The sequence below is a fragment of the Xenia sp. Carnegie-2017 genome, unplaced genomic scaffold (genome assembly GCF_021976095.1).
Source record: "Xenia sp. Carnegie-2017 unplaced genomic scaffold, XeniaSp_v1 HiC_scaffold_2, whole genome shotgun sequence".
Taxonomy (NCBI): Eukaryota; Metazoa; Cnidaria; class Anthozoa; order Malacalcyonacea; family Xeniidae; genus Xenia; species Xenia sp. Carnegie-2017.
Genome location: NW_025813482.1, coordinates 3,473,901 through 3,485,707, shown reverse-complemented (window position 1 = coordinate 3,485,707; position 11,807 = coordinate 3,473,901). Strand labels below are relative to the sequence as shown.

The 11,807-nt window shown below is 36.2% G+C and overlaps 1 protein-coding gene across 1 annotated transcript; it reads right to left on the bottom strand.

The window, feature by feature from the left end:
- Nucleotides 1-4,030: 4,030 nt before the first annotated feature.
- Nucleotides 4,031-10,272, bottom strand: LOC124440142 (NFX1-type zinc finger-containing protein 1-like). The gene is given in 4 exon segments (XM_046990471.1): nt 4,031-5,797; nt 5,800-8,547; nt 9,209-9,513; nt 9,989-10,272. Coding segments are annotated over 4 exon segments (4,452 nt in total). The 5' UTR covers nt 10,258-10,272; the 3' UTR covers nt 4,031-4,667.
- Nucleotides 10,273-11,807: the final 1,535 nt, after the last annotated feature.

Here is an 11,807-nt window from a genome sequence, read left to right as displayed (position 1 = left end):
CCTAATAAAATAATAGCATTTCTTCAATCCAATTAATAATGCACGCGTGATATTTGCGAAATCTTGACTTTTTCAATTTTCTAAGTGTTGGGGAAATAAAAACAATTTGTTTGCAAAAAATTATAGGATTTTTAAGTTTTATTATATAAAACAATAATATTACATTTATCCGTTGTCTGTTCAGTTATATATATATACACCGGTAAAACATCATTTTTGGTCTCGGCGGCTCGTGGCCGCATTTCTTTGCTATTATATTAAATGACGTCGAGAGTTGCTACTGTAGGCTTTATTTTAGATTCTGGTATCAATGACAATCCGCATAACTACAGATGAGGCGATTTAAAAAAGGCTTGGACAAATCTACTACTTTCTTCCAGACCATGCACCATAAGAGCTGTAGCTCCAGTCATTGGTAAAATATTTGCTAGTTTTCCTGGGGTAGAGTACGGTCCTTTATATCATAGAATTTTAGAGCTAGCTAAAAGTCATGCATTAAAACTTTCAAAAGGTGATTTTTGTTCACCTACATTTCTGCCGTATTGAGTCACTAAAAAATTAAAATAATGGATCAATAACATTGAAACTGCCTATAAAAAACTATCACATGATACTCTAAAGCATCAAATCACAACTGACGCTTCCTCATATGGCTGGGGTACAGAATATAAGGGAGATTCAACAGGGAGGACATGGACTACACTAGAGGCTAATAATCACATTAATTATTTAGAGATACTCTCTGTTTTGCTTGGTCTATAGGCTTGGTCTATAGGCTTGAAATAAAAGGAATGTGCATATTCGAATACGTTGTGATAATACAACGGCAGTCAGCATTCTAAAACATGTGGCAACGAGTCATTCCCAAATATGTAATGATATAGTTAAGAAAATTTGGTAATGGTGCATCTGCTGGGGCATTTGGATTAATTGCGCTTACAATCCAGGTAAAAAAATCTTTTGGCAAGTTTTGAGTCATGAGAGAGAAGAAATTAGAGAGAAGCGGAATGGATGCTTGAGCAATCAGTGCTCTTAAGAGTGCTAACGGATCTCGATTTTAAACCGGAAATTGATTTGATTGCGTCCCGGGTGAACACACAGTTTCGAAAATACGTGTCTTTCCAGCCTGACTTGGGTGCAATCGCTACTGATGCTTTCACACTAAATTGGTCTGAGTTAAAACTTTATGCCTTTCCTCCTTTCAGTGTAATAGCAACGGTTTTAGCAAAGATCTAATCATATGGAGGGTTTGTGTGTGTTGCTGGATTGTCATGCAGTAATGCAGTAAAAGATTAAATTTATAAAGCACAATTTTGTGGGTAGTTTTAGAGTTGCAAATTATGTGTTAATTTGTTATTCATTTTTAACAGCATTGACAAACAATATAAAAACAGCCACTAACCTTTAGGCCAAGATTTTGTTTCCTTGTGTATTTGGCTGAACATACAAAATGCTCGCGTAATATCTACTCCAAATTTTCCTGTTGAAAAGTTAACAGCCATGTGGTTTCCAAATGACGCCATTGAACTTTCACCTTCATCTTTCATATCCTGGTACCTCCATCCCTCGCGCCATCCACTTTTCACATCACCAGGGCATCCTTGTTGTAGCCTTAGGTAGACCAAAATTCCCTGTTGGCCATTGGTCTTCTGTAAAACAAAAACAATTCCAATGATTTCATTTTCTTTCCAATAATGATGATGTCATGGATCGAAGTGAGTGAGTAAAAATTGTCGATTTATAATTAAAATATTTTGTTTTTCACACGAAACAGTTTTGAATTATACGTAATGCAAGTTACAAAAAGTTATATGTCTGCAAATAAAGAAAGAAACGGTTTAAACAATTGTATATATTAACCGTAAAAACGACAAACGTTAAAAAAACCTAGCTCATTTTGTGATAGACGATAAAGTTGACGATAGAGCGTGCGTGTTTAAAGACAGAGCAACAATTGCCATTTTCGACCAACGGCAAATCGTATTTCCATTTTATAGAGGCATAAAGGCACAATGTATATATTTAAGCTCATCACTTGATACAAATTGAGGCTTTCAGCTATTTTCGTCGCGTAAACTCATTAAATGTCATGAAGTAAAATGTTCGACGTGCAGCTGTTCTTCATCAACGTTATACCAGTCATAAGAATATAGTCGAATATAGAAGAAATCTAAAATGATAAATTACGTTACCAGCGTTAGTAAAGTTCCCAAATGTTAGAAGCACCAAGATGAAATATCTACGACTAGATATCACAAATCCCTTACAAGAAACAAGCTATATTACAACTGAGGAAGACATTTGGGACTTGCATGAGAACGTATATGGTAATCCACAAATGACGAAAGTTTATAATTGACAAAAACAGTCACATAAGAGAATAGTGATCAGTTGAAGACATAATGCCTGGTTCACACGAGTAAAATAAGCACGAACGTCGAGAGTTTTGTTTCTATTGCTCTAGAGGTTTATAAAGACAAAGACATTGGGATTTTCTTTAAATCTTCTGTTTGTTCTTCTTTTGTTCTTCTCCTAGCTTATGCTTGAATTTTTTCCTTATGCTTGCGCTTATGACGATGGTTATGTCACATGCTTCGTTACTTATCTTTGTTTTATCTTTTGTCTACGCTTGTTCTTATCCTTATTTCACTCGCGTGAACCAGGCTTAAACTTATTGTTGATAAAGCACGGGATTAGTTTATTCAATTAACACGGACCATAACGCATAACTATATAAGTACAATAATGAAAGACAATTCTTTACAATTAAAATTTTAAAACTTAATAGGAATGAACACAATGAGTGTAACTCAAAACTTTAAAACTTTCAACTTCATCTTTCACCACCTTCAATTCAGTGGTGCAGGAAACATTGATTTTTTGGGAGGCAAACTCACCTAAAAATGGCTTTAACATTTTGCGGTTAATTACTTTTTTACAACTGAGTAAATTGAACGTTAGTTAGACCATATTTATCTAGCCTGCAATACCTTTCTAAAGCAATGTCACTTTCTATAGAAATCAGCATGATATAGTAGAAGATATGATTATGAATATGATTTCTCCTGATTTAACGTTAGATTTACGCCAGTAGTTTTTTAATTGTACAGGAACAACTCCTTTTGCAAAGAATAATCGTTTCCTGCGACGATGCGATTGGAAATCATCTTTTGAGTAACACCATTGATTGCTGCTAAAGTAACTAGTAATTAGCATACACGCCAGTAACACTCGTTGTTATACTAATTCTTATTCAAATGATAAACTTAGAATTGTAAAAATTTTTCCCTGCGCCCCTCTTCGCTTTTAAATTTCTAAAGAATATAATTTTACCAATGGATTAGCCTCTAAGGTGTTTAGAAATGTAAATATACGCCAAAATGTGCTGCAGAGTTGAGAATGATGTGATTTCATATGATTTCTCAAGCTGTCATATTGTTGGTTTACCGCCAATGCTCAGCAGAGTGTGAAATCAACAGAAATTTTTTTCACGGTATAAGCTTTTTGCAAAAGCAGCAGAATAAGGACGATATTTAGTGGAAAAGAATATATGTTAATTAAATGCTGTGTTGAGCATCGGCAGTTTGATGTAGACCTCCATTATGGCTGCTTTAACGTCACATGTAGCTTGCATCTTGAATCATTTTCAACTCTGGTGAATGGTTTACTGTTTGCCAATTGGGTCAGCTAGTATACCCAGAATATTTACTAAAACTCTGACGCCCAACTTGGCTACACTTGGCTACATAAAAAGGGCCACATTTCAGTAGCAGACACACAATCATATAGATGATTGCTATCTACAAAGCCCGACATACGAGCTATGTTTCGTGAATGTCATAGACAAAATTGTGTTATTTGATAGCCTTGGGTGAGTTACGATCCTCATAAATGAATGCTCATAACAACTCAGTGACGTCATACTGAAATGTAATTTATTTGTTAAGTAGATGAACTAATGTCATCATTATCATTTTGCTATAATAGTTTGGATGTGTAGTTATCATGGCAGGAAAAAGCAAGAGACAAATGCATTTTCTCTTTTATATATTATCACAAAACCAATATACTGTAGTAAAACAAAACAATACATGATTTAGACAGTTCATATAACTCTTTTTTATCCATATATAACTTATGCGGAAAAAACATCAAAAGTAAAATACAAAAACAGGAACTTCTCACAATCATCCCGAAATAATGTGAAAATATGCTATTGACGATTTTAAAAGTTCAAATCAGAAAATTAAACCTGATTAAACCTAACATTATGTACTACTTTCAACCCTCAACTAAAAGAGCTGATTAAATCAGTTCTTGACCAGTACTAAACATAAACTATTCTTCTTTTTTGCACAATACATAGGTCATTCCAACGTAGGCTTTAGTGCTTCCGGTAACAACATGCATGGAGACTTGTAACAGTTGATAAGACATGTTCACAATGGTTTTATGGCAAGTAGCTTGGAAACTTATTGTTTGTATTAGCAGTTGTAAAATGTACCGTTAGAAGAAAATATTGGAAAACGTATGAAAATTCCAATCATGATCTATGAGTATTCTTTGTGTCATGTAGTTAGAGTGGGAGCAAATATTGATACTTTAATAAGTTCTGTCATTTGATTGTTAATGCTATATTTCCTGCCCACGCAGTCCTTTATGATTTCTTAGAAAAATTGTAGAGCCCTGAGTTCTTCAGGATCATAATTAACGAGATTAACTTGATTAGACCAAGCAGGATGCCTAGCACCATCCATTTCAGAAGCCAATTGGTTATCAGCTTCTAATGTGTGATTTTCACCACCTATAACTGCATGACATTCAGGGCATTTACCTCTTTCCATTGCGCCACCACAATCTCCAATAGCATATATATGACCATTGGGACACTTGAACCAGTGGCCTTTTGTTAAGCCCATCGCTTTAACAATTTCGGCTTTTTCTTCAGCGGTAATTGCACCAAGTTGGAGATCCTGACTAATTTGATCGAGATCACGGATAGCTGATTCTCTGATATCATTATTAATTTTACGGGGGGAGAGGAATAACGACGAGATTGCATCAAGCTTTAATTGTTGTTCATAAGACACTGTCTTGTTATACTTCTTTATATCCTCTTGGAGTACTTTCAACTTACACGCCAACGCTGTTCGCTGGATTTCTTGTTGTACATCTGCGATCAGCTGCGACGTTAATTTATCGCACTTTAACACCAATGTTTCTAGTTCCATAATCTGCGACTGAAGAGGTATCTTTTCCTGTAAGCGCGATATGAACCTTGCTTTGATTTCATAAATAGGTCGAAGAAGCTGTATTTTATAAGAGATCACGTCCAATTTCTGATTGCTGTCGACATTGTTTATTTCAGTCTCAATTTCAAAGAAAACTGAAGATGTTGCATCGATCAAGTTTTTTCTAAATGGAATTAATGGTCTCCTACTTCGACGGTTGCGGTTTTGATCTAATGGATGTAAAGGGTCGGGATATTTAGAACTAATTTCTGACAGTTGTGCTTTCAACTCTTTCTTTCTTTGCTCTATGTTGGCACCGTTCTCTCTGACTTTACTTTTGATAGTTTCAATATCTTGCAAAACCTTTTTAATAAGATTTCCATAACGAAAGCTCTTTCTTATTGGAGTTTTACACTTGGGGCAAGCCTTGAGTTGTATGCCTGAGCTCTCTTCTTCGGCAAGGGACATCCATTGATCGAGAGCAGTGACCTCAAAAACGTGGTGACAGTCCAAAAGCTCAATAAATCTTGCACCGTGCCTGTCTTCAGTGCCAAAGAAAATTTTCGAAGCTCGTCTTTGTCACAAATGCGACATAGCCGTGGGCATTTTTCACCACATAATCCAACGCATCTGTGATTGCATGGCAACTTTTTACGACATTTTACATTACATGGCATGCGATCACAAATTTCCGAACATTTTTTAGTACACTTTTTATGCTTACATTGCCACGTGCATGGTTCTTGACATGGTGCACACGGTTCTCCACATTTCTTTCCGCATGCGCTATGAATACAACGATTTTCGCATTTCCGTTGACAAGGTGGACAATCATTTGTACATGGTTCGTCACATGGATGAGAGCAAATCAGCGTACGACCACATGGATGCTTACAGACAATGTGAATACGACCCTGCTTACAATCATGGCAATTACCTTGACACTTGTGCCCACACTCCAACAAAGTGTCACAAGGTTCAAAGCATTTACATTCTTCAATAGGAAGCCAGCATTCAAATGATTTTTTATGCCCACAAAATAAAATTCTGTCAACAATTTCTTTGCATTTCCTTTTTGAGCATATTTCGCCACAAGTAGCTTGACATGAATGACCACATTCCAAGATTCTTTCACACGGTTTGGGGCAGTTGAATAAAGAAGGATCTTGACCGCATTGCATTTTTACTTCATGCCCACATTTCGGGAGTTTTTTAGTAACTATCTCTCTGCAAGGACCACAGGGTTCTCCATGATGACATTTTCTACGGCACTGATGTTGAGGACACACCTCCTTTTTGCACAATTTTTTACAATCATACTCTTTATGTTCGCGATCAGCTGGATGACACACCATCTCACACTTGTGCCCACAGTCAAGACGGTAATCACAGGGAAGAGTACACCCACCTTGAGGTACCTTTTTAAAATCTTGAGCGCTCCTCATTCCAAATTTTGTATTTTTATGATTTTGACAGTAAACTGGCAAAGCTGCTCCAATGGCTCCCTGGACTTCGAGATCTTTCATAATTTTGTGCCATAAATTGCTCTTTTCAGCTAACATTGAGATGTTTCCAATACAATAGAATCCTTTGCGTGCACGAGATAGGGCGACACAAATGCGGTTGGAAATACCAAGGAATCCAATTTTCTTTTCTTCATTGCTACGGACAAGGGACAACAAAATTATATCATTTTCTTCCCCTTGAAAGTTATCGACAGTACACAAACGAACACCCTCAAATTTTGTTTTGGGCATAAGACGTTTGAGATGCAGCAATTGCCCAGTATAAGTTGTAAGAACAGTAATAGTTGATGGACCGTAACCCTGTTGTAGCAAATACTGACATAAAGCAACAATGAAATTTGCCTCATGATCGTTTGAGTGACTTTTAAGTTCGTCATTTGACTGTTCCGCTTCTTGGTGATTAATAAAGAAGATATTCTTGGAAATTCCCATGACATCGTCAAACCGTTCCACACTTGAATGATTTTTTAGATCCTGATAAATGAATTTCATTAAACGAGCGATCTCGGGACGCATGCGGTGTTGTGTGTCTAGTGTATGACATTTCATTCCGTTTCTTACCATACGCTCAAACAAAGATACTTCAAGATTGTACTGCTTCGCAAGCGTAAAGACACACGGGTTAGGTTTCAGTTGTTTGTGATCTCCAATCAAAATCAAGTGTTCCACTCCTTCTGACAAGGCAGTAACAATATGGGCTTCTAAAACCTCGGCAGCTTCTTCTACAATTACAATTTTGGGTCTGATCATTTGCAAAACGTTTCTATACTTAGCTGCTCCAGTTGTAGTCATTCCAATTACAGTGGCTTTCCGTAACGTATCTTCTTCTTGTCCATGTTTAATTTCTTTGAATTTTCTGCACGCAGTTTCATACTCTTGATAAAGTTCTTCTAATTTCCTGTTATGCATTTCATGGTAAAGATTGGACCAATGTTGGTAATATTGAAGACGTGTGTTTAAATCTAATTCCCATAGACTGAGATCTCTCATCTCTTGCCAATGGCCGTTTCCTTGTTTCTCTTCAAATGCATTAGATCTTGCTTGAACATTAACGAGGTTAAGTTGATCTTGAGTCATATGTATTTTTATGTCATCCTCGTACTGTTGCACTGGAGCAAATTCATCATTAAGGATGCGTTCATTCTGCAATCTTTCTGCATCTTTCTCCACATCTAAAGTAATTATTTCTGCATCCTTTTCCACATCTACAGTAATTATTTCTGCATCTTTTTCCACATCTACAGTAATTATTTCATCAGTATCCTCATCCTCCTTCTCCTCATTACTATCTTCATCAGTATCCTCGTCCTCCTTGTCGTCATTACTATCTTCATCAGTATCCTCATCATCCTCCTCCTCATTACTATCTTCATCATCGTCGTCGTCAGTCAAATCATTTTCTCTCTTATTGAAGACGTGATTTTCAAAAATTTTCTCGTTCATGTTCTGAGAGTCACTAGCACAGAATGGCAAGTGTTGCATATTAAGCCAGGCATCAAGAACGGTAGTTCCATAAAATTCTGCGAAATACACATAAGGCAATAATTGGTTAGCTTCGCGTTCATCAATGACTGTAATCAAGTCTTCAAACTTAAGTTTTCTCTCGTTAGCTTTCTGAATACAGTTTTTTCTTTCTTTGATACTACGTTCAGTCATATCAAGCTCGTTACTGGCTAAATGCCAAGCAGCAGTTCGTCTAGCTTTATTGGACAAGTTAAAAGGTTTTAACAAATCACTGTTGCTTCTACCACCAACACGAACAACATCGTTTTGGTTAAATTGAAGAATACCTGAAAAAGTTTAACAACATATTACTATTACTTTATCTAAAGATAAGGGAATTTAGGAAAAATATTTAAAAATTGTACAAGGGGTATTTCATTTATAACTTAAACGAAAAAGAGAATGTAATATACTTTAAATGCCATCGTTTTGTATACTAAAGGTTCAGATTATATCATCAAAGTAACAGAAATCTAAGCAACTGCATGGCTGGATCCAAAATATTATTCGTGGAGGGCAGCGTCAATTTGGCAGTAAATGTCAAAATTCAATAACATTTCCAATAACGAGCTTCAAAATTATTTTTATTCAAGCTCATAATGGTGCACACTCGTGCAGTGCTTTCTAGATCCGTCAATGAAGAAATATTGGGCAGACATGTGCACCCAATTTGACCGGTGTGCAATTACAGACAAAACCTCGGGTAAATTTAGAGAAAGATTGGGGCAACTCTAAAAATGTGGGCATCTTGCAAAATTTGGAGCAATTTGTTGTTTTAGTAGGGCATTATCGATAACAATCTGCTCTTCCTCAAATTTTTTTGGCCAGTATGCGTATGTATTATCCTTTATTATAAAAAACTGACGTTAGGTAACGAATTAAAATGATATAGATGCTTAAGATAACTGATATTAAATTCTACAGCTCTTTCCTGACACTTGCAATTACCTTCAAGAAACTGATCTAAGGCGTGGTTTGTATAACAAACAACAAGCATTGGTCCGGCGCTCATTTGGTTCGTACGCCAGTAATCCTGATTTTGTAACAAAGCTTGCACGATCTTGAGACCAACATACGTCTTTCCAGTGCCTGGTGGACCTTGAATGACTACAAACTCTTCAGTTAGAGCAGCTTGAATTGCATTCATTTGCGATTGGTTCAAAGAAACACTGTCGGCTCTTGGCCAACTTTCGGGTTCCAAAATTTGCACGGATCGTGCATCCATTGAACGTAAAACGCCTTGAAGATTATATCTATAAAATAAATAATGCGTATTGAAACGATAAGACCAACACTTTTTCACAAGCAATTTACAAAGAAAATATAAATTTTGCAAAAAAACACAACCCCAAGTATATGAGCAAAATAATAAATACAAATGTGTAAAACCGTCATTTCGAACGACGGTTCATCGAGTTTGTTCCTGATCCATGTATCTTGCAAGACATTCGGATTTGGACATGGATTATGAACAATTTTTATCGCATCAATATTGTGAAATATCAGACTTCAAAGCTCATGTATTTCAAAGTTTGAAAGTTCAAAGCAAAGAAGCTTAAAGCAAATTTCGAACGTTTATCAGCAATCTTCGAAATATTTCAACCAGCTTCAGAACAACATGGCAAAAACTAGTAGATAGGGGAAATTAAATACAAAGCTCAGTAAAGCTGAGCCCCCCAATATGTTTGATAATGGAAATGTATCGAGTGTTATCATTTTAGAACAAACCTTGGGCTAATTGGCAATACGTCATTATCTGCTACTGCAAACTCAGGGTGAATTGGTGGTGCCATTTCATGGACAGTAATGTATTTTGGTGGATTAACAATTGTTTTGCATTGGACAAGATAACGACCTAAAGGCATTTTTTCGTCAGAAATTTCCTGTAGTCCTTCGAGGTTATGGCAATAGGCCTCGTAATAGCCAGGTGATTCAACCATTTCATAAATTTCACCAGATTTAAAATCAGGTAAATCACCAAGAAAACGGACTTGCATAAAACCATCTTTTAGTTCCTGTGATGTTCGTTCGCTTACCGTCGCAAAAACGAGTGTTTTAAATTTATCTCTTGAAAGACAAAGAAATGTTCCAAAGATTAATCGCCTTGAGTTTTCCCACTTCACTCTTTGGAATCGGCGAACATCAAAGCGGATAAGGTGCACAATTCCAGAGACAGTACAAACTGTATCGACAACTTCTACATTCCTGTAAACCCGCAGATTCTGATTTCGCTCATTTCTATGAACCTCTTTTGCAATTTCGTCGACACCTTCGCGAAGTGGTCCGATAAAATCCTCTCTTAGCAATCGGAACTGTACGTCAAGATAGTGAGCCACGTTTTTATATGTGCCATCTATGATATTTTTTCGAAGGAAAACGGTTTTATCTTTATCGAAATCTTGAGCAATAGGATAAACAGGAATCTTACGAAAATCATCTGGTGGTTTCTCTTCCTCATTATCTTTCACCTTAGAGCGAGGCTTTGATTTCCTTTCGATAATACTCTGCCTAGAGCTAACAAGATCCTATAAAAATGCAATATTTGGAGTATGACAAAGGTCATGGACGTATAGAAAGATTGATATTTGCAGTGGCTCATATTTACATATAAATGTTATGATACGTAGAACAAGATGGTTTTCAAAGGAAATTAATCTGGAATATCATGCTAACATGAATATTTATCCCCACCAACTAACTCTATAGCTATGTCCTTCAAAAGAAAATAGAAAATTTTCAATCCTCTATGAAGGAGTGAACTTGTGCAAATATTTTAAGATCTAAAAAAAATTTGACAGTGGAACTCAATTAAATGTTGAAAGTTGTAAAATAATCGATTTTCCTTGAATTTTAGCACCTATTATTTACAAACCTGCACTAGAGCTTTTGCATCCGAACTTAACATGAGCGTCAATGATGCAACGACCAGGGAATCAATGGGAATGTCACTGTAATTATCAGGGAATCTTCGCAAAATTTCATCGAAAAACTGTATGATATTCTTGACATTTTTTTCCACATTTCTTTTAGTGTGAAGCGTCATTATGTAGCGTGAAAGGGGCACACGTAAAAATACAGTATTTGGAAACAATGCCATGATTTTCATTAAATTTTCTTTCATGTGAGTATCGTAAATCTATAAGGTGAGGAAATATATTAACGTATAACATATCTTTCAAAAGCATCGATTCCTATTGCCTGTTGCATTTTTAAAACGCGTTTTATCGTTTATTAGAATAGGTGCCGACTAGCAGGGCCTGTGGTTTCTTTTAAGCGAGGTGCCCTTCAATACCCCCATCCCCGAAATAATCCCCCCATTTAAAAGTGATTGTTTAAGGACAAAACATCAATTTGTCATAGCAAATTCCTCCCGACAGCAAGCAGAACAAAGTTTTTCAGTCTTTTCTGCGTCATACTCATACCTCACCTTAATTGAATAATGATCACAACTTATGTTTAGAGAATGACTGTTCTTCTGAACAGTTTTCGATCATTACGCTCAAAAAAATACGGAGCGCAATGATTGTTCTGGGAAATACTGATTCCA